The sequence below is a fragment of the Canis lupus genome, chromosome 13 (assembly GCF_003254725.2).
Source record: "Canis lupus dingo isolate Sandy chromosome 13, ASM325472v2, whole genome shotgun sequence".
NCBI lineage: Eukaryota > Metazoa > Chordata > Mammalia > Carnivora > Canidae > Canis > Canis lupus.
The window spans coordinates 36,154,186-36,175,089 of NC_064255.1; the positions used below are offsets into that span (position 1 = coordinate 36,154,186).

At 69.2% G+C, this 20,904-nt stretch overlaps 2 protein-coding genes across 11 annotated transcripts in view; one reads left to right on the plus strand and one right to left on the minus strand.

Annotated features, from left to right (window-relative positions):
* Positions 1 to 6,307: 6,307 nt before the first annotated feature.
* Positions 6,308 to 17,108, plus strand: PTP4A3 (protein tyrosine phosphatase 4A3). Of its 5 annotated transcripts, XM_035712812.2 has the most exons (7): positions 8,006 to 8,123; positions 8,475 to 8,656; positions 10,624 to 11,446; positions 13,440 to 13,532; positions 14,956 to 15,086; positions 15,621 to 15,695; positions 16,525 to 17,108. In XM_035712812.2, exons 3-7 carry the CDS (start codon positions 11,342 to 11,344, stop codon positions 16,640 to 16,642), a joined length of 522 nt encoding a protein of 173 aa, XP_035568705.1. In that variant the 5' UTR covers positions 8,006 to 8,123; positions 8,475 to 8,656; positions 10,624 to 11,341; the 3' UTR covers positions 16,643 to 17,108. The 5 variants fall into 5 exon arrangements, with proteins under 5 accessions (XP_035568690.2, XP_025306099.1, XP_035568705.1 ...); XM_025450314.3 differs by lacking the exon at positions 8,475 to 8,656 and having other exon boundaries at positions 7,969 to 8,123; XM_035712835.2 differs by lacking the exons at positions 8,006 to 8,123; positions 8,475 to 8,656 and adding an exon at positions 10,242 to 10,264.
* A 1,685-nt stretch (positions 17,109 to 18,793) lies between these two features.
* LOC112662024 (maestro heat-like repeat family member 5) overlaps positions 18,794 to 20,904 on the minus strand; it is a 70,364-nt gene continuing 68,253 nt past the window's right edge. For 3 of the 6 annotated variants that reach the window (XM_025450313.3, XM_049093147.1, XM_025450310.3), the window contains exons 27-30: positions 20,759 to 20,881; positions 20,497 to 20,599; positions 20,243 to 20,317; positions 18,794 to 20,006 (exon numbers count right to left, since the gene is read on the minus strand). In XM_025450313.3, the coding sequence (XP_025306098.3) occupies positions 19,912 to 20,006; positions 20,243 to 20,317; positions 20,497 to 20,599; positions 20,759 to 20,881 (396 nt within the window). In that variant the 3' untranslated portion in view covers positions 18,794 to 19,911. Of the gene's footprint in view, positions 20,007 to 20,242; positions 20,355 to 20,496; positions 20,600 to 20,758; positions 20,882 to 20,904 lie in introns of all 6 variants that reach the window. The other 3 variants (XM_049093146.1, XM_049093149.1, XM_049093148.1) reach the window with 3 other exon arrangements.

The window sequence follows — 20,904 nt, forward strand, 5'->3', positions numbered from 1 at the left end:
CCCACCGCCTTGGCACAGGCACCTGGTCTGGACATCCGCCTTGCGGCACGAGTGAGCCACCGGGCTGTGTCCCTGCTGGGTTCCCACGCACGCCGGGTGGTGGGCGATGAACGCAGGTGGTCCTGTCTGACCTGCCGACCTGGTCCACCCGAGCTGTCCTGTCCTCTTGTCGGGCCTCGCGGTCCACTTGTGTGCACCGACCCTCTGAAATGCACCCTTCCTTGGGGAGATCTGAAGGGGACGTGGCCCTGCCCTCCAGGGACCCAGACTGCTGGGTGGTCCCAGGAGGACGTGGCCGGGAAGTGGAGGCAGGGCTGCTGGGGCGAGGAGAGGTTCGTGCAGTGGGGTCGGGAGAGGCGGGAGGGGAAGGTCAGCAGGATGGAGGGCAGGCAGGGACAAGGGACAAGGGACAAGGCCAGGTGGCAGGTGTGAATCACAGCCGCTGGCGGAGGCTGCAGTAGGTGCGCTGAGGAGCCATAGGGTGGACCAGCCGGGTGGCTGAGGAGGGCTCTGGGGGTCCGGCCAGGGTCCTGGGGAGGGCCTGAGCCTGGGCAGTGGGCCCTGGGAAGGCCTCGGTTGGGGGTGGGCTGGTGGTAGCTGGCAGGCACCTGGTGGGAACCGGGGTATGTGTGTGTGTGGATGGGGGCTGCCTGGGCAGGGGGCGGCCGTGCGGGGGGCAGGGGTAGAGGCCCCTCGTACAGCCAGGGCTTGACCCCACTGGTCACCTGAGGGGGGGAAGGCACAAGCGTGGGCTTCTTGGTGGCCTCTTGGGGCCAGGCTGGCCTGGGATACCCCCGCCCCCATCCATCCTGGTGGGAGGAGGGACAGTGACCCTGGCCCTCAGGGGCAGGAACAGCCCCTCCCTCTGGTGGGGTTCCCACTTCCTCAGCGCTTCTGCGGGGCCTTGGGGCCCGGGCCTGGGTGGGATGGGTTGGCGGGCGGCCGCTGGCCTCCCCGGCTTCCTTGCGGAGGAAACGACAGGACAGGAGGAGCAGAGGGCGGGCTCGCAGGGGGCTCTGGGTAAGCCTGGGCAGCTCTCTGGAGCCCTGGGGCAATCTGGGGGGGCGCTGCTTCGGTTGGGGGGCAGCCCAGAGGGGGCCAGGCCGTTTCTGTACAAAGAGCACCCCCCGCAGCAGGGGAAGGGGCCTGGAATCCCCCTCCCAGCCTGTAGTGGGCGGTGGGCAGACAGGCCAGAGACGGGGGAGGCCCCGGGCCGTCCCCCCGACCCCCTACCCCGCCGCCTGCCAGGCTGGGCCTTGGTGCCTCGGACTGTCTCCGGGCTGGCCCTGTGCCCGCCCCTCCTGCCCCCTCCCGGCCCCCTCGTCTGCCCCCCCACCTCCGGAGTCTGGCTGCCTTTGGATATGGGGCCCTGGGGACCAGCAGGCCCAGCGGGGGCGGGGGCCCTCCTGCCTGCCTACCGCGGGGTCCAGGGCGCTCCCCTCGACCTCAGACCCTGGCCCAGCCCCGCTCCCCTGCTGTCCCTGCCGCCAGGAGCCCTGGGAAGCGGAGGGAGTGGGGTGGGAGCCAAAGTCTGGGCGGGGGATCCTTCTGGGGCTGCCCCGCCCCGCCTCCCTCAGCACAGAGCAGGCCTTGACGGGGGAGGGAGGCGGGCAGCCAGGCGGGGATAAAGCTGGGCGGGGGCGCTGCGCCCCAGGGACTCCGACTCCCCGACGGGAAGGGAAGGCGGGTGAGCTCCCTGCGCTCCTGTGGTCGGTGGGGGTGGGAGGTGTGGAAGGTGGGGCGGCGGGAGGCCTGGCTGTGGTCCCCGGCAGGGCTCACACCCCCTCAGCTTGAGCCTCAGTGGCTTCCTCTGTCAAATGGGGTGCAGGGGGGGGCGCCCCAGTGATGCAGCCTTCTCCTTCCAGAGCCCACACTGGACCGTGCCTGGCTCTTGTGTCCCCAGGGGGTACGCCCCTCCCCTCTGGGCCCGGGTCCTCTCTTGTGAGGCTCCTATCGTCAGGACCATGTAGTTGACCACTTATCGTTAGCAGGGGGTGAAGGGAGGTGCTGTGGGTAATCACACCGTGACAGCCCCTGTGATCGGGCCCGTCCCAGGTCACCTGGTCGTCAGGGGTCCCTGGAGGTGCTGTGGGGACGGCCCTGCTGGCTGGCGGGACCTGTGGTTGGCGCGGCCGCCCAGATGCTGACGGTGACCACGCCCTCTCCAGCCGGGGTGCAGACCTCAGACCTCGTGTGGCTTTTACAGCAGCTCGGAGGACCCCAGGGGTCAGTGGGCTTCAGGGAGGCAGGGACCCCCTTTAGGTCCAGCTAAGGAACTATGGGGAGCGTAGGGCCGGTGTGACCCTAAGGGCCTTCAGGCTCTGTCAGGAAGCGGGTGCTGGGCAGGTGCTAACTGCCACGGATATTGTTAATCGGTTGCAGAGGGCGGCTTGGAGGGTCGCTGGCTGTAAGGCTGGGTTTCGGTGACCCGGAGGGGTCTGCAGGTGTAAGCAGGAGTGGCTGGGCTCTAAGCTGGGGACCTGGGGGCTCTCCTGTCTCCTGGGGGCACAGTGGTGATACTCGGGGCTGGGCCTCCTGGCCCCTACTTTGGCTGCCCTGCAGGTCCTGTGTTTATTACGACCGCCCTGGGCCCCGGGTCTGCACGGGTGAGGCCGGCGGGATTCGTGGTGGGGAAGGGCAGCGGGGACCCCGGGCCTAGGAGCGGAGCACTGGGTTCCAGGCCGCTCTGCTCCACTGCGTCTGGCCCCCGCGTGCAGTGGGGCCCTGGCCTCGGGCCTCAGGTGGGGGCAAGGGTGGGTGTAGGGGTGGGGGTGAGGGGGACGTGGGGCCCGAGATGCTTCCCGGAGTGGCAGCAGGAGCAGATGCTGGCGAGGACCGTTCCTGCCGGGCTGGCGTCGGGGGCGTCCAGGCCACGTTCCTGGGGTGCATCCTGCATCTCTGCCCGACGGCCCCCTTCCCGGAGGGCCACCCCCCGTCTTGTTTCTGTCTGATGCAGTCCGTTGCCTGGCTGTTGTGTGTCCCCCCACCGACCCCCATCCCACACGGTGGGCCCCCTGAAGGTTCACTCACTCCTGGCCTCTCCTCCCCCCCGCCCCCACCCTGTGCTCTCTGCAGGGGGGCCCGGAGCAGAGAGGGTGCTGGGCGGGTACACAGAGGAATGAAAACTCAGTGGGGGGAAACCCCAGCAGTGAGGGCACCCAGGGCTTCCTGGAGGAGGAGGGCCCTCACCTGGCCTCGAGGGTGTGCAGTGTCTGGGGGCATTCTGCACAGGGGGGAGGGGTGACCGCCGCCATACATCCTGCAGTCTCTGCCTCCTCCTACCCCTGAGCTGAGGCGGGGAGGACGGGGCCAGTGGGCCAGGCAGGAAAGTTGGAACTCGGCTTGGGGCCATAGGGAGCCACAGGCGGTGTGTGAGCAGCAGCCGCAGCACGAGGCCATCCTGCTACGTCCAGGTCTCACTGTCGGGACCTGGGGCGTCTCTTGATGCTCACCCTGGGGCGGGGGGTGGGCCAGCTGGTGGGAGGGAAGGGGGCGGGGTGGGGAGAGCCCCGCATCGGGGAGCAGGGTGTGCAGGTGTCTTTCCAGGGCCACCCTGTGTCCCCCAGTGTGTGTCTCAGGTGGGGTCCTGGGCAGTCTAGGCTGGGGTAGATGGGGGTCATGGCCTGGCGGCCCCACAGGGCCCGAGGCTGGGGAGGGCAGTGTGCTCCGGGGCGAGGGGTCCTGGTTTGCGCGCTCCTCGGGACCGAGTTCGTGGTTCCTGGCGGCGTCCCCGTAAGGCGGCTGCTGCCCTCCCTCCCACAGAAGCAGGCACAGCCAGTAAGGGCCGGTGGTCACCCCGTCAGGGACGACCTCGTGAGGAGCCCGTGTTGGAACCGAGCCTGAGGAGATGGGCTGCCGTGGGGTCCGGGGACCACAGAGGGGACCGGCGTACGGGGGTCAGGCTGGAGTTCCAAGGGGCTGGTGCTCCCCAGGGCAGGGGTGCTGGCAGGGTGAAACTGGGACCCCCGTTTGCCAGCCTTGGGGTGGGGGGCAGGTGTGACCCAGCAGCCCAGGGACATTTGAACCCTGTATGTGACAGCTTGGGAAACTGAGGCACAGGATGGCATGAGGTCTCTTCCAGGGATGGGGGCGGGGGACCCAGGGTCCGGAGTGCTGCCTGCGTGGGGGGCACCCTTGGGGGGAAGTCTGGGGGTGGCCTCTCTGGGCAGGGGGATGGGGGGGTGGCGGCAGCCCCGTCTGGGGGGCGGGAGGGCTGGAGCCTGTGCCCCTCTGCTGACGGCTTTCCCTGCATCTCTGAGCTTAGCCCCGGGCCTGGCGCTGGGGGTGCTCAGCAAACACTCGGTGGGAGTCCTGCGGTCTGGAGGGGGAGAGGGCCGGCTGCAGGGCACACAAGGCACAGCAGTGCTCAGGGCCGGTGCTGGGGCTGGGGTGGGGGCGCCCCGGTCGGCGCCGGGTGGGTGGCGGGGCTCCAAACAGGGGTGGGTAGTCCTGGATGTGCCGTCCCGTCCCCTCACCTGGATACCCTGTGGCCAGCATGTCACCGTGTGATGTCACGGGCACCTGGCAGCAGGAGCCACAACCTCCCGCCCCATCCTTGGCCCCAGCTGTGGACTCCCAGCAGGAAGGGCCTGGGGTCCTGGGGGGGTCTGGGGGGGCGGGGGGTGCCCCAGCTCTCGGCCACCAGGTGGGTCTGTGGAGAGGAGTGGGGGCCACCCGTTTTCCGGCTATCATCGCCTCCCCCTGTCTGTCCCCTTGACGCCCCAGCAAGGCTAGTCGTATCTTTACAGGTCAGGGGCCGGGACCCCGAGGGGAAGGGGTCGCAGGCCATGTCCGGTGAGCCCTGGCCCCTGAGCCCGAGGCCGGCCCTGACCGTCACGGCTGGCGCTGTCCCGGGAGCAGCTCTGGCACTGCTCCCCGCCACTAGTGACAGCTGGGGTGGAGTTCCGCAGCCTCACCTGTGCTCTTGGGGGGCTGCCTGCCTGCCCAGCAGTGCCGGGGGCGGGTGGCACGCGAGGGTGGCCATGGGGGTGCGCCGCTTGCTTTGGCGAGCCTGCACCATGCCCCCCGACACCAGGTCGTCATTATAGCCACGGGGGTGGTGGGCACGGCCGGTGCCAGGCCCCGGGGGGGGGGTGGTGGCCGAGCTTCGGGGAGCCTGCTTGTGGCGCTGCCCACCTCGAGATCCCGGCGGGAGAACAGGTGCCACCCCAGTGGAGACCGAAGCCCGCTGTCATCAGCTCTGCTTCCAGGTCCTGGCCTGGGTGCCCCGTGGCCGGCTCAGAGCTGGCACCATCTCGGAAGGTGGCTTTCCTCCCAGGCAGTGTCTCCATGTGCAGAGGAGGCCGCGCGCCCCGGAGAGGGCAGGCCCGGGCCCCGGGCGGCACAGGGCGTCAGGGGAGCCGGTCAGGCTCCCACGAGGTTCCGGGCAGCAGCCGCGAGCTGGGCTCCCCGCTGGCCAGCTGCTCCAGGAAAGCCTCCCGGTCACCTGACCCTCCGGCGCTGCCCTCGGCCATGCTCGCCCCGCCGGCGTAATCGGCTCAGCAGCTTTCCTCCCGCCGCCGGTCCCCAGCCCAGCGGCAGGCGCTCAGCAGGTGCTGGGGGGCCGAACCGATTACTCAGGGAGCGTCTGAGGCAGAGAGGTGCTGCCAAGGAGTAGGAAGCTCCCTGTCACTGGAGGTGTGCGAGAGCTGGGGGCCTGGGTGGCGTAGGTGACCTTTGAGTTTCCTCTGGACCTCAGGGGCTGAGATCCCGTGATGGGTTCTGGACATTTCCCAGATCTGGACCTCTGCCCAGAACGTTGGGTCACTTGTTCCTTCCATAAACAAGTGGGGAGCCCTCCTGGTGCCAGGCCCTGTGCGGGAGGCAGGGTGGGATTGACGGGCTCCGTGTCCCTCCTTTGGGACATGCCTTCCCCGGGGCTGGGACACTGCTGCTGAAGGGATTGGGGGCAGGACCGGGATGGAGGGGGGTGGCAGTGCGTGGTTGGCGAGTGGGGGGGACCCTTAGTCCTGCCTGCTGGGTGCAGGGGCCGGGGGGAGCTCTGGGAAGGTTTCCTGGGGGGCCGGGGTGGGCTTGGCCGGCTCATGACTGCCCCCCGGGCCCCCCTAGCTGCGTGTGGACTTGGGCTCGCTCTGGGAGGATTCCAGGAACGGCTCCTGCTCTGATAAAAATAGACTTCTCCGAAGGGCTTGGGGTTGTGCCAGCTGCAGCAGGTGCCCCCCAGGCCTGGCCGGAGCGGGTGCCCCTGGCGGGGGGAGGGCAGTGTTGCTGGGGCCCAGGTTTGCAGCCTGAGCAGCGCCGTGCGCCCTGTGTCTCGGGCACAGTATCAAAGAGCTCGGTGAGAAACTTTTACCTTGTAGGGGTGAGGAGGACGCAGATGGAGGGCTGGGGGGGTGGAAGCAGTTGCCCAGAGGTCCTTTCCTCCAGAGGGCCAGAGTCGCCAAGGGCAAGGGCTTCTGCGGCTCAGCAAAACTCAGCCCCGAGAGTGGTTCTTCTGCTTCCTGGCTGTGTGGCTTGGGCGGGTCACGCAACCTCTCTGACCCGCTGTGTTTCATCAGTACAGTGTGGCCAGTGTGTCTCGTTCACGGGAGGCAGTGTCTGGCACGGCATCGGAGGGGACAGACCCTCAGAAAGTGGTCAAGGTGGGAGACGAGACTGGTGGTGGTGGGGTCACCGAGTGCCTGGAGATGGCCTTCCGGAAGGTGCTGCTGGAAGTGGGGAGCACTGCAGTGGGAGTCCTGGCCCGAAGCCCACGTTGGTGCTGAAGGGAGGCATGGGGGTAGGGGCTGTGGCCTGGGGTCCTTGCACTGCTGGGCAGGCCACCTAGCTTGGTGAGGGTGCACCTGTGGGTGGGGCTCCTGCGAGGCCTCCTTCCTGTCTGCTCACCCAGCTCACTGGGGGGGCCCAGGTCACCGGCACGGCTGATGCTCTCTGGGTGTACGTGCGGGGAGAGCCTGGGAGGGGGCCGTGTTCCGGCTGGGCCCCTGCCAGCACCCCTCGGCCCCCACACCTCTCCCCGGCCCTGCCGCTCTGACTGCTGATTGCAGGGGCCAGGCTGGCTGGCTGGGAGCCGGGCTCAGAGCCGGGTTCCCAGCAAGGCGAGGCCTCCTGGGACCCTGCGCGCTGGGGGCTCTGTCCACCCTGTTCCACCTCTCTTCTGAGGGCCTCGGGCTGGCCAGGGCAGGTGTGGCGTTGACCGTGATGCCAGGCTCCGCTCCTGAGGCGCATGGTCTGGGGAGCACTGGTGTTCCTTACCTGGTGCTCCCAGGTGGCAAAGCCAGGACCCTGCCGGAGGACTTAGGCCCAGACCCCGGGCACGGTTCCACCTGGGAGCCTCCCAGAGGGCCTGTCGGTGAGGGTGAGTGGGATGTGGAGACGGCTCCCTGGGTGCCCTGCGCGGGCTCGTAGCCCCAGTGCCCCGGTGTCCCCATCGGCACACAGCAAGGGGTGGGCGGGATGATGGCCCCCTTAGCCATGGGGAGGAGCCAGTGAGGGTCAGCGGTGTCCAGCACAGGGTGAGGTGCTCAGGACGTGGGGGAGTCCTGGGGCGAGGCCCGAGAGCTGGGCAGGGGAACACCAGGCCCCCGGGGGGTCCGCCTCCCCTCCCCAACCCACCTGCGCCGGGGCCCCTCTTCTCATTGGCCACGTGGACAGCTCTTCCTGCAGGAATTTGGCCTGGGGAGTCCCCTCTGCTGTGGGACGCCCTCCTGCCAGAGGGGCCCGGGAGCCCTGGAGCGTGCGGGGAGGGCGCCCAGGCTGCTGGGCTCCTGCTGCGAGGCCCCAGGGCAGGAGGCTGGTGCCTGGGCCGCAGGGCCCCGCCTCGCAGGGTCTGCGCCCTCCCCTCTGCCCTTGCATTTCCCCTTCCTCCTGCGCTTCCTCTCCCCTGCGCGGCCCCGCAGCCCCTTTGTTTGCCTGGGCAGGCCGGCCGCCCGCGGTTATATTTAGGCGGCAGGTGTGGGAGCTGGGTGGCCCGCGGGCACCGGCCATCCCGCCCACGTGATGCCCCCGTGCTATAAATAGCTCCCGGGCGCGGGGCCGCCGAGCATCCCGGGGAGGCCGCGCGCGCCCCGGGCTCTGGGTCCCTCCCGGTCCCTCCCGTTGTCTTGTCCGGCCCCGCGCGGATGGAGGCGGCGGCGGCCGGCTGTGCGCGCGCGTGAGCCCGGGTGAGCTGGGGCGGGCGGGGGTGCCGGGGGACCCCGGCCTCGGCCGGGGGAGGGGCTGCACCCCTGGGACCAGCTCCAGGCGCCGGGGGCTCGTGCAGCGCGGGGCGTGGGGGCCCCCGCCCAAGACCCCGCGGGTGCTGCGGGTCCCAGCCCTGCCCACGGGGCTCCCGGTGCTCCCCCGTGCCCTGCCTGGCCTCTCCTGGGACCCCACGCCGTGATCTGTAATCCCCGGCATCTCCCTGGGTCAGGAGGGGCTGCTCCGCTCTGAAGCCCAGGCGGGGAGCAGGGGGGCAGGGGGCGGGCTGTAGCCTCCCTGAGTCTGGACTTGCCCTCCTGTGAACCGGGCTTCAGGGTTGCTGTTGCCGCTTCGACTTGAGATTGAGGAAACCCGCGGTCTGTCTGGTCGGGGCCCAGAGGTGCTGCTGCCTTTCCCTGGCCTGTCGCCTCACCTGCGGACCCGGATGACCCGGGTCTCCTAACGGGTCTCCACACGATGGCTGCTCTGGACACAGCAGAGGGTTCGGTGCCTGCAGGTGGAGGAGGCTGCTGGGGGCCAGGAGCCGGGATGCGGGCCACAGGCAGGAGGGCCCGAGGGGACCCATCGGCTGCCTCATGGTGCTGGGCATGGGGGTGGCTGCTGGCGAACTTGGGTCACCCCTGCCTAGGGGCCCCGGGGCTCACTGGGGGGTGTCGTTGGGAGGAAGGGCCCCCTGGGTCAGCAGGGGTGAGGCATCCCTGCCTGCTCCCACCTCGACTCCACACAGACAAGCGAGGTGTGGGGCCAGACCCCAGTCCAGCTTGGGCCAGACCCCTGACCCCCGTCTAGCCTGGATCCTGCTCCCGCCCTCCAGCCAGTCTAATGCCTCACTCCTGCCCGTGGGGGGCAACTTCAGCCCCAAGGACCTGTTCAGGGAGCCTGGGTCGCAGAGCGAGGCCCTGCGCTGTGGCCCCCGGGTCTCCCCAGGTGGGCGTGGGGTGGCAGGGCAGCCCCTCAGGGAGAGGCTGGTAGTCCCGTGGCTTCCTTGGGCCTTTTTTCTTCTTACTTTCTGGTAAACACACACACATGCACACACTCGGGATCATCGTACCGTCCCAGGAGGGACAGGTGTTTGTGTGGTGTTCAGGGCGCGTGCGGCTGTGCTTCCCTCACCTGTGCTCCGAGCTGAAGCTTGCTCTGGGCCCACTTGGCTTGGGGCCGGCTGAACCGGGACGGGCTTCCTTCTCTCTGCCTGTTTGCCCCTCGGGGGCCGTGGGTGAGGTGTGGCACCTGCCCTGAGCCTGGGAACACTGGGTCAGCTGGTCCCTTCTTACCCAGGGTCCCAGGCCTTGGGCCCTTCCTGCTCCTAAGCTGAGACCCCCCGGGCTCTGCCTGCCTGGGGGGACAGCTGGAGAAGGGGTGCTGGGGTGGGGGCAAAGATAAGAGATGGTGGGTTGGGGGATGGAGGGCCTGGCCCGGTGAGCAGGTGAGTGCCGCTGGTGGGGCTGGGACCGCCTTCAGTGGCTGGAGGGGTCACGGCCAGAGGGACCATGGGGGCATCTCTATAACTGCTCATTGTGCAAGTGGGGAAACTGAGGCCATCGATGTGCCCAAGGCCCCCCAGCCAGTCTGTGGGATGAAGGTGGGGCTGGGTGCTCCTGCTGGGGTCCCTCGGCCAGGAACTTGGGGCCAGAGAGGGAGAGACAGTGTGGAGGTGCCTGATGGCTGTCTCTGCAGCCCGGCCGCATCCCTCCCTGGGCCCACCGTGGGGTGACCCACCCCTGGCCACCTGCATAGTCACCCTTGGTGTGTGCCTGGTGGTCGCTGGCCCTCTGGCCGTGGCGGTCGGCCTCTGCTTCTCCCCAAGGGCAGAGCCCTGCTTGTTTACTCCCGTGCCTGGCCAGCCCTGTGGGTGAGTGGTGGAGAAGCAAGGGGTGGAGGCTGGCAGGAGCCGGAGGTTCCCATGGGGCACCCGAGAGATGTGTTTACGGTGGTTTGCTGCCGTGAGCGGGGCTGGAACCCCGTGTCCCCCCTGTGTCCCGGCACTTTGGCATCCGGGCCTGACCCCCCTCCCTGAGGACGGGCCGCCCCGGAATAATCTGGGCTCAGAAATTCCACAGAGGCCCGGAATTCCGCAGGGCAGTGTGACTGTCCCTGGGCCGGGGTGGGTGTCTGCTGGTCACAGGCTGCAGGGGTGGCCGGGCCCCGGGGGGCGGGGGTGGACTAGGCTCCGGGGGGGCAGGCAGGCCTCTTGCTACAGACTGCCTTGAAATCTGCTCACTGGGGTGCAGCATGCTGCTGGGGTGTGTGTCCCCGGCATCCCTCCCTCTGTCCTTTTTCAGGCCACCCTGGTGTGGCCGCCAAGGCTGTGAGTCCACCCCGCGGGAGCTGTCCTTCCTTGTGCTCCCAGGTGGGGAAGCTGAGGCCTGACGAGGGTCCCTCACTCCCCCGGCACCCCTCCCCGGCCGCAGCGGCTCCCCGGGACCCCACCGTCTGTTCATTTTCTCTCCTGTCCTCCTGCAGACGGTGCCTGCTGCTGACCAGCCGGGGATTTATGGAGAGGGCCTCGGGGGGCAGCTCCGGATACTGCCGGGCCCAACATCACTGCCGCGCGAGCTGCTGAGGAGGCCCCGGCGCCTCTGGGCCTCACCATCGCCCCCGCCCGCCCATGGCCCCCGCTGGCCCGCCCCGGGCCGGCCCTGCCGCCTGAGCCCCCGGGCCCCCCGCGGGACTCGCAGTTCCCCGATGGGGTAACGTGACGGAGGCCCCGCGTGTCTGTGCCCCCGCCCGCCGCCCCCGCCCCCAGGCTGCCCCGTGGCTTCAGCCGCGCTCGGGCTTCTCCGGCCCCGGGGGCTCGGGGCGCCCCTTCCAGCGCAGGGGGCCGCTCGCCCTCCACGGGTGCCGCACGGAGCCCCGACGGCAGACTCACGCTGGGCTTCGTGAAGGGTCCCCGGCGGGGCTTCGGTGGTCCCCTTGGCCCTCCGCGGACCGGCTCCCAGAGCCGGGGGCCCGGCCGGCGCTCCGTGGGGGCTGCACGTTTCCTTCTCCGTAAAGAGCTGGACTCCTCGCTGCCCGGCTCCTCCGCCTCCCAGCTATCTGCACCGTATCTGTGCGGCTGGGGCGGCTTGACGAGGCCTGTTCTGGGGTCTCGGTCTCCTCAGGGCGTGGGGGGCCTTCCCTGCTGCGGTCCCACAGCCCCGTGCAGCCCTCCTCCTGGGGCCCCGCCGTGTCCTGGGGGAGCATGGCTCGGATGAACCGGCCCGCCCCCGTGGAGGTGAGCTACAAGAGCATGCGCTTCCTCATCACGCACAACCCCACCAATGCCACCCTCAGCACCTTCATCGAGGTGAGTGGGCCCCGGGGGGGGTGTCCGATGTGCCCCCCCAGAGTCGGTGGGGCTGGGGTTTGGAGTTGCAAACCCTTTGGGGCAGAACTGTCACTCTGGTTGTAGGACCCCAAGGCGGGGGGCCCGGGGGGGTGTCCTGGGGAGCTCCATGTGAGGGTCAGCAGCGCCCTGGGGGCCTGCAGGGTGGATGGCTAGGGCGGGAGGCTCCACGCTAAGCAGACACAGAGAAGCGGGTGTCACCTCCTCCGGCATCACCCATGGCTGGAGCAGTCCCCAGCCTCTGTGTGGAGGCTGAGCAAGAGGAAGGAGGAAGGAAGAAGGAGGGAGGAGGGAGGAGGGAGGAGGGAGGAGGGAAGAGGGAGGGGTCCCACCCTGAGAAGTGGCCACTGACACAGCTGGGACAGGCACACAGGCTGTCAGGGCGTGGAGTGGCCCCATGGCCAGCCCAGGCTGCAGGAAGCCTGCTGGCTCTTGGGGAGGCCTTGGGTTAGAACACGCTGGGCTGGAGGCCTCGGGGTGAAGATGTCTGGGAGGAGGGGCTGGGCAACAGTCTGAGCTGGCCACGGGGAGGAGTGGCCACTGTTGGGGTGAACTGATGTGTTTGCAGAGCCTGCAGCTCTCCACATGCTCTCCTGTAGAAGCCTGGACTCTGTAGAACTCCTTACTGTTTGCAGAGCCTGCACAGGACTGTTTGCAGAGCCTGTGATGGTGCATGAGTGCATTTGTGGTCTCAGACCGTCAACCCTTCCCTCTCCGACATGAGAGCAGCCCCCACGGGGGCTTGTTGTAATTAATCGGGAACCTGGGCCTATATAGATGGAGATAGGGGCACCCTGCCATCAGGGACCTGGGGCCTGGACACTGTACCAAGAGCCCTGCATGGAGGGCTGCCCCTTTTCACAACTGAGACCCTTGAGGTAATAGGACGTGGGGAAAGACTCAGTCCAGCAGTCAGCCTGTGACCAGGCTCAGGGTCTCTGTCTGACCAGGGTCAGGGGTCAGGGCCCAGGGTGTGACCAGGGTCAGGGCTCAGGCCTCAGTGTGTGACCAGGGTCAGGGCTCAAAGTGTGACCGGGGTCAGAGGTCAGGATATGACCAGGGTCAGGGCTGAGAGTGTGACCAGGGTCAGGGTTCAGGGTGTGACCAGGTCAAGGTCAGTCTGTGTTGAGGGTCAGGGCTCAACCCTGGGCTGGGTGGCTCCAGACTTTGCTGCAGGCACAGAGGAATTTCGAGGTGCCCCTGTGGCCTCAGAGCCCTGTCCGCTTCCGTCTGTCCTGCATTCTCAGAATGGCTGTGTCCTGCTGTCATTGTGCCCAATGTCCTGCATGATAAGCAGGGTCCAGCAGATGACTGCTCAGTGCTCCCAGAATAGCTGTTGGAGCAGGTGGGGTGGGAGTGGCCCCTGCATGTGGCTCCCATGGAGTGGTCCCCGCGCTTACAGGATAAATATAAACAGCCTGGCTGTCAACTACCTTGACCTTTTCTCTGGTAGCCTGGGGCTTCCCTGCTGGTGTGCATGGCCTGGCTTCCTCCTGGCCACCATCTGAACAGATGCCTGCCCGCGTGCCCGAGGTCGCCCTGCCTGCTGAGGCCTGTCCCTGGAGGTTCTGAAGGCCCTCGTGTGGGGCCCATGAGACCCTGGCTACGAGGGCAGCTCTGAGTGGGGACCTTGTAGGGCCACATGAAGGCCGCGTTGTCTTGCCCCTGACTTGTCTGGAAAATGCTGGTACCATGGGGGCTCCTGAGCGCCCGAGGTGAGGGTGGGAATGTTCTGGAAGCAAGGCTCAGGACTGGCTAGCCACACTGCAGTTCAGCAGGTGGGGAACGCCCTGCCCGAGAAGCGTCGGGAAAGCGTCTTCCACCCATAGTGACTCGTTGGGTGGTTACGCTTGGCATCAGCCCTTCTGCTTTGTTGAGGGGGCCGCGGACAGGGGGTGCGCACCCGGGAGCCCTCGGCGCCAGCCCAGCCTGCCTTCGCCCTCCCCCCTGCCAGGACCTGAAGAAGTATGGGGCCACCACCGTGGTGCGAGTGTGCGAAGTGACCTACGACAAGGCTCCTCTGGAGAAGGACGGCATCACCGTTGTGGTGAGGGCCCCTGGCTCCGGAAGCATGGGGCGTGGGGGGGCTGCGGGGCAGGGGCGGCCGGGTCTGTGAATTTGGAGCCCCGTGCCGGGAGGCAGGCCTTGCTGCGCACCCCCTGCTGCCCCCGGCATGTCGGGGCCGGGCCGCAGGACGTATCGGCACATTGTCTGGGTGGCCCAGCCTGTCCCTGGCCTTGGGGCCTGGGAGTGGGAGCGCCTGGTGCGTGCACGGAGCCGGGTCCTCCCCGGGGCCTGGCAGCACCACCGCTGCTCGCGGCACACCTGCCCCACGGGGGCTCTGCCGTGGGAGCCTGAGGCTCGGCTGCGGGAGGTGCCGGAGCTGGACCCCCTGGGGAGGGGACCTCGTAGCAGCACCCCACCCCCCCAGGCGGCGTGCCCTGGCCTCCACGGCCCCGCGGGACGGGCGTCCTGAGCAGCGGGAGGGTGGGCTGCCGTGGCCCCTGGCCGGCTCGCCGAGCCGGGCGGTCTGGGGGCTCCCGTGCCTCTTGCTGCCTGCTGTGTGGGGCGTGTGGGTGGGCAGGGGTGGGAGGGGAGGGCAGGTGCACCTGTGCCGCCCGTCCCCCGGAGGCTTTCTGCGGAGGCTGTGGGGAGGGAGCCTTGGAGCTGTTTCCTTGGTCCCCTGCCCTGGGGACCGAGTCCAGGCAGAGGATGGGGTGGCTGTGCTGCCTCACGCCCGCGGGGTTGTGGCATCTCCCCTAGTGCAGGGCTCCCTGGGCACGGAGTTGGGGTCCAGCGGGGCCCCCCCACCCCCAGCTCTGCGGGCCGCGCCTGCTGGTGTCGGGGAGGATTAGTTGGTAGCTTTGGCTCGGGGCCCCGCCTCCCCGTCAGCCTCCGTGGGCCCCTTGGCCTCACCCTTGGCGCCCACCGGCTCTGGCTCTGGAGCGGCCCCCGCTGCCCCCCTGAGCGTCGGTCCTCGCAGTGGCCTGGCTACGCTGACCCCGCGGCTCGCCTCGCCACCCCCTGCACAGCGCCTGGGCCGCTGAGTTTTCAAAACCGAATGAATCCCCGAACGTCTGGAGAGGTCCCCGCCGTAGCTGAACCGGGTGTCAGCCCACCGCCCTTTCTTGGCCCCTTCCTGGTCGGTAACCGGCCGGGCCGCGTGGTGCGGCAGGCGCCCGCGCCAGCCAGGTGTGCGGCCCAGACCCCTTGGGGCTGCTGAGCCAGAGACCCTCAGGCTGGTCGGGGTCACGGTGGGCGGGCACGGAGGGGACAGGCTCAGGCGCTCGGGAAAGAAGAGGGCGTGGTGTTCTGGGAGGGCTTCCTGGAGGAGGGGCGGCCGAAGTGAGCAGGAGAGGATGAGGAGCTCTCTGCCCCCAGGGGCCTGCCCTCCCGCACCCTCGTGGGGTCCCTTGCTCGTCGTCAGGGCAGCCCGGCCCCCCAGCCTCACGGCCTTCTGGCCTCCGCAGGACTGGCCGTTTGACGACGGGGCGCCCCCGCCTGGTAAGGTGGTGGAGGACTGGCTGAGCCTGCTGAAGGCCAAGTTCTGTGACGACCCGGGCAGCTGCGTGGCCGTGCACTGCGTGGCCGGCCTGGGACGGTGAGCTGGGCGGGCGGGGCCCGCTGCCCCAGGGTCCCGCGGTCTGGCGCGCCCTCTGCCGTGACCGCAGGGAGGAAGTCCTTCCCCAAGTCTGATCCCACGGCCTGTGGCTGGGTTACTGTGTTGTCCCCGTACTGGAGCCAGACGCGGCTGCCGGTGGCCCCCCCAGACACAAAGAGCCCCTCCAGCCAGGTGTGACCGAAGTGACCCGGGTGGTGCACCCCTGTTTCCAGGGCAAGGGTTGCTGGCCGGCATCGGGCCCTCCTCTCGGGCCGGATGCACGCCCAGGGTTGCTCTCCCTCTGACTGTCCAGCACGGTTACACTCGGGGAGCCTGAGGCCCAGAGAGGGTGCCTGGCCCGCCTGAGGCCACACAGCACGTGGTGGGGCTGGGCTGCCACCTGTGCTGTCCACGGGGGAGCCTGGGGGGCGGTGAGGGTGAAGGCCTGGGCCTGGGCCTGAGCGGCGGCCCGGCAGGGGAAGGGGCAGGGGAGCTGACCGAGGCTTGGTGACACAGCCCTGCGTCTCCCCCCAGGGCTCCGGTCCTCGTGGCTCTGGCTCTCATCGAGAGCGGGATGAAGTATGAAGATGCCATCCAGTTCATCCGACAGTGAGTGGCCGGCACGGGTGGGCGCAGAGGAGGTCTGGGTGGAGGGGCCGTGGTCCTGCACGCCCCGCCCCGTCTGGCCAGCGGGCGCTCCTGACCCCCGGCTGCAGGGTGACCTCACAGATGTCCCGGGTCCCACGCAGCCAGGCCACCCGCCCGGGCGAGGATGGGTCCCTGTGAGGCTCCTGGTGCCGGGAGGGGCCAGCGAGGAGAGGCTCCCGGCTCCGTGGCCTGCGGCTGCGTGGACGGTGACAGGGGACGGGCTGCAGCACCGGACAGGTCCAGACCCCAGCACCGAGCACAGCTCAGGCTTGACCCCGTGACTTTTAGAGGCGGTGAAGAGGGGCTCTGCTTGGGGGCCCTGGGACCTCTCCAGGGTGGCCAGTGTTGAGGCCGAGAGGCTCAGGAAGCTGTGCTGGGCACACATGTGTCTCTTCCATTCGTGCTCCATTGGCCAGAGCAAGGGCCATGCCTGAGGCGCTGGGGGTGGGACAGATGACCTCCTGCAGCCTAAGGTGTCCCCCGCACCCTCACCTGTCACCTGAGGCCCCCCTTCTGTCCCTCCCTCCCGGGCTGCAGAGATGCCCAGGCTCTAATCTGTGGCAATGGGGCTGGGGCAGTGCCTGGGTGAACGAGGGGCCTCGCGAGGGTGGGCGCCATGGGGCTGCCTGGAGGAGGTGACAGCCAGGGCAGCCGAGGGCCAGCAGCAGTGACGACGGGTGGGGAAAGGTGACGCCGGGAGGGGACGGCCCACAGGGGTACTCGAGCTCCCGGGGCCTGGCCGGCGCCGGGCCCGCCCCCACCTGCCCGCCCCCCTGTCCCGTCTCCCCAGGAAGCGGCGCGGAGCCATCAACAGCAAGCAGCTCACCTACCTGGAAAAATACCGGCCCAAGCAGAGACTGCGCTTCAAAGAGCCGCACGCGCACAAGACCAAGTGTTGCGTCATGTAGCCGGGGGCCCCGAGCAGGCACCCCGCGCCCCGCACCCCCTGCCGCGGCTCACCTTCTGTCCCGGCGCCTCGGCACCCCACGCCCGCCGGGCCCGCTCGCCCTGCGTGCCCCATGCCGGCCCCATCCTCCGTTTCCCCGCGTGTCCGTGCGCTGTGTCCGCCCCTCTGGACGCGCGCCTCCCCTTCCTCCTGCCCCCGCGGCCCTGTCCCCCTCCGCGCGTCTCTCAGAGGCTCAGTGGGGCGCCCCTGGCCTTCGCCCTCCTGCCCTGCCCTCCCACCCGGTCCCCCGGGCAGCTTTCCTCTCAGGCTCCTTTGTCAGGGGGCAGGTGGACTTTTTAGCCACTGGGCCTGACCCCTCCTCCACGGCCTCGCGCCCTGACCTGTCCTTGGCACTTTCAGTGATTGGGTCTGGAGACCGTCAGATGTCCTGGACACTCGAAGGCAATAAACAGGACCCTGTGGCTGTGTGTGTGCGTGGAGAGCGGGGTGTGGGCCAGGCGGGGTGGACGGTGCCCCCCCCCAGACTGGGTGGACCCCCGGGAGGTCCTCCTGCACCGGGGCTCCCCCTGGCGTCCACGCCCTGTCCCTGTGCGCCCCGGGTTAGGGCCAGGGGACGTCCCTGATTTGCTGGAGGGAGCGCCACCCCATGTGGGCCCACCCAGTTTTCTTGCCATTTTGGGGGGCCCCGGGGCATTAGAAGGTGAGGCTGGGTCACCAGTGTCGCCCCTCTGCGGGGTGGGCGGGGGTTCACTTGGTTTCTCAGGGCCCCCATCCAGTGGGGACGCCGTCCGTCCTGCCCCCAGTAGGTGTCCTTGTTTCAGCCTTAGAGGCACAGAGAAGGGTACGGGCAGTGGTGGCCGACTTGGCTCCAGGCGGAGGGGCGCACCATCCCATCAGCCCAGGGGACGGAGGGGAGCCAGGGGGGCAGAGGGTGACCCTGGGGCACAGGGGTGAGTGAGTCTGAGGGTGCAGGACGGGGCGGCCAGGGCCTGCCTGGGCGCATGGAGGGCCGTGCTCGGGTGCCCCTGTGGATGGGCCTCCCAGAGCTGGGGCCGGCCCTTCCCTGGCCGAGGAAACGGGGGCACAGGTGGGAGGAGGGGCCTGGCTGCGTGGGGAGAGGCTGGGAGAGTGGGGTGTGACCCACCTGCGGACACCCCCCCCCCCGGAGGCCACACTGATGGCATATCCCCCAGGCACTGGGCCCAGCGCCTGTCTCAGGAGTCACCCTGGCCCGAGCCTCCCTCCGTCCACCCTGCACCCTACACACTGAGAGGTCTGCGGGGAAGGGCTCACCAGCTGCCGGGGTTGTCACCCCTTCCCCGCTTCCCAGGGGAGGGGCCCCAGGGCCCAGGAAGGGCAACGGCCGAGCCTTGGCACAGATGGGCGTGCTTGGATGCAGGTGCCCCTCCCTGGGCCCATTCCACTCGTACTTGAACGGAGGGCCCTGGGGTGGCCGTGTGGGCCGCCCCTTCCTCGGGGCCCCGGGGCTTGGCCAGCGGGGACCCAGGCCCGCTCCCCGTGTCCCGGCCTGCCGCAGCTGGCCTGGCAGTGACCGTTACCGCGGACACTGCTAATGGGGCGCCTTCCGTGTGCCCGGCTCCATAGAGCCCAGCGGCCTGCTAGGTCGGAGCTGGGCCCCTCCCCGCCTCCAGACTCGAGGCTTGTCTATCACACCACTGTGGTCTGGGAACCCATGGGGTGCAGGCCCACTCGGCCCCCGGCTTTCCCTGAGCCGGGCTTCCCGGAGGAGAGTGTGGAGGAGGCCTCCTTGCCCACGGCCCAGCCGGGGCCGGAGGGAGCACCTGGTGGGAGAACTCAGGGAAGTCTCCCCTTTTAGGGGCGATGGTAGCTCTGCCCAGGGGCCACAGCCACCAGGCTGGCCCCAGGGGACCCCGTGAACCTGGAGCATGGCCCCCCTGCCCCGGCTGGGGGGTGGAGCACCCACGGAGGTTAGTGCACAGGATGGGAGTGGGGAAAAGGCAGACGCCCTCCCCTCCCCAGAGTCGCTCCTCTGTGGCCCTGTTCAGAGATGGACAGACGGATAAGACATAGGGAGGGGGAGATCTCAGCCCTCTCTGTGCCCCGGGGCAGGGAGGGGGGCCCCCAGCTCCACCAAACGAAGCACCTCCGAGAAGGCTAGTAAATCTGTGCTCTGTGAAGCTCGCTGTATTTTTTCAACCCAGGGTCCAAGCTGCGGGGACTCCCCCTGTGCCCACCCTGGAGGCCGAATCCCTGCCCCGAGGGGCTCACAGTCTCTGGGGGGTGGGGTCTGGTGCGAGGGAGGGGAGGCCCAGGCTCCGTGGCTGAGGAGGGGCTGGCTGGGGGCTCCCTGTGGCGGGGACATGCAGGCAGGCCCCCGGGGCACGGGGCAGCGTGGAGGGCCCCCCGGGGGGGAGGGTGGGAACGTGCTCCAGGTGGAAGGAGGGGTCAGTGTGGGCACCCGGCACACAAGTGGGGGGCCGGCTGGCCTGGGGTGAGGCTCTGAGGAACTGCAGCGGGCAGGGGAGAGGCCCATCTGCCCATTTCACATGTGGGCAAACCAAGGCTGAGAAGGGAGGACCTGACTGATGGTCAGCGGGTCTCCGGGTGGCCCCCTGGGAGGCGGGGGTGCCTGCGAGGTCAGGACCTCCTGTGGACTCAGGAGGGGTCTGGGAGGCAGGTCTTAGTACCCATTTTACAGATGGAATAGCTGAGGCTCGGGAAGCAGAGACCCTTGCCTCAGGCCACATGGCTCATCCCGGCCCCACTGGGAAGGTCTGGCTCTGGTCCTGACTGTCCCCACGAGGATGGGGTCAGGGTGGACAGAGACCTGGAGTCCTGTGGCCTGAAGGAGGCCAGCCAACGGCCGTTCCCCCCACCCCCCGCAGCTGGGCAGGGACTGTAGGGGTGAGGACTTGGGGGTCAGGGAGGCCCCGGTGAACGGCTCCATCTGCTGGCTTGGGCTCTGGTCAGGTCGGGTCGGGGGGCTTCCACCTGACCCCCGCAGGGGCGCACGGGCAGGGAGGGGCGGTCACTGGGGGGCCCTGCACACACGTCACGGTTTGTCTCTGGGAGACCTGGTCTGTCGGCCAGTGTCGCCTGGGCTGGCCTCCATCCTCTGGGGCCAGGTGGTGGGCAGGGAGCCGACAGGTGCGACGCTCTTTGTTGAATCTAGATCTTTCTTTCAAGTGGAAAAATGTTATGCAACCGAGCTCTGTGTGGATGGGGCAGGGCTGACCAGTGCGGTGGGCACGGGGGAGGGGACGGGGGCGAGGGAGGCGGAGGAGGTCACTACGGTCTGGCCGCCACCTTCTGGAGGAAGTAGAGCTGCCTGGTGGCGAATACTCGGATGCTGGGCTCCGGGTCTTTTTTGAGATCTTCAAAAGCTTGAGGGGGAGGAGAGACAAGCCCGGGGTGACCGGGGTCCCGTCTGCCCACTGGGGTCCCTGGGGGGCAGCAGGGGTGGAGGTGGTGGCAGGACGTCACCCAGGTCCCCACTCCCACCTCCCAGGCCGGGGTGCTGGCCCTACTTTAGGGAAGGCACCGGCCGCCCTGCTTTATCATCAGAGCCCCGGGTGGGGGTGGGGGGGTGGGAGGGACGCGGGGGCCGTGGGGCGCTTACTGGAGAACAGCAGGTTTGTGTCGACGCTGCTCACCATCTGGGACACGGCCTGGGGGTGGTAGCAGATGGTGTAACCTGCGCGGCAGACGGGGGAGCTGGCGGGTGGAAGGGGCTGCGGGGGTGCGGCTCAGCCCCTGCCCTGCCCGGCCCGGGCCCCTCGCCCGCCGCCCGCCGCTCCTCCCTTGCAGGTGCCAGCGGGCGGCCCGGGGCAGGCGAGGGCCGGGGCGCTGGGGCAGGGCCGGGCACCCGCTCACCTATGAAGAGCGCTGCCCAGGTCTTGATGTGGCGGTGGCGGCTGTGCAGGTAGCTGAGGGCCTGCGCCAGGTGGATGCCGAACTCCTCCTGGCTGTGGGTCATCTGGCCGGGGGACAGCATGGTCCAGTGCTTGCTGGACGGCGGACCCGGCCCCTCCCCTGCCAGCCCCGGGGGGGTGCGTGCGGGGTGGGAGCACACGGGAGGGCCTGGCCCTGCCCCCCAGCCCCCGGCGGCGGGTCCCTCGTGCCCCAGGCCCCTCACCAGGCAGGTCCAGAGGAAGTGGCGGGCGCTGAGGCCCCTCTCCCACGCCAGCGTGCAGAAGAGCGTGTGCCGGAGCCGCCAGCGGAGCAGCACCGCGCAGCGGTACAGGGTGAACTTGGCCTGCTGCAGGGACAGCGCGGGAGGGG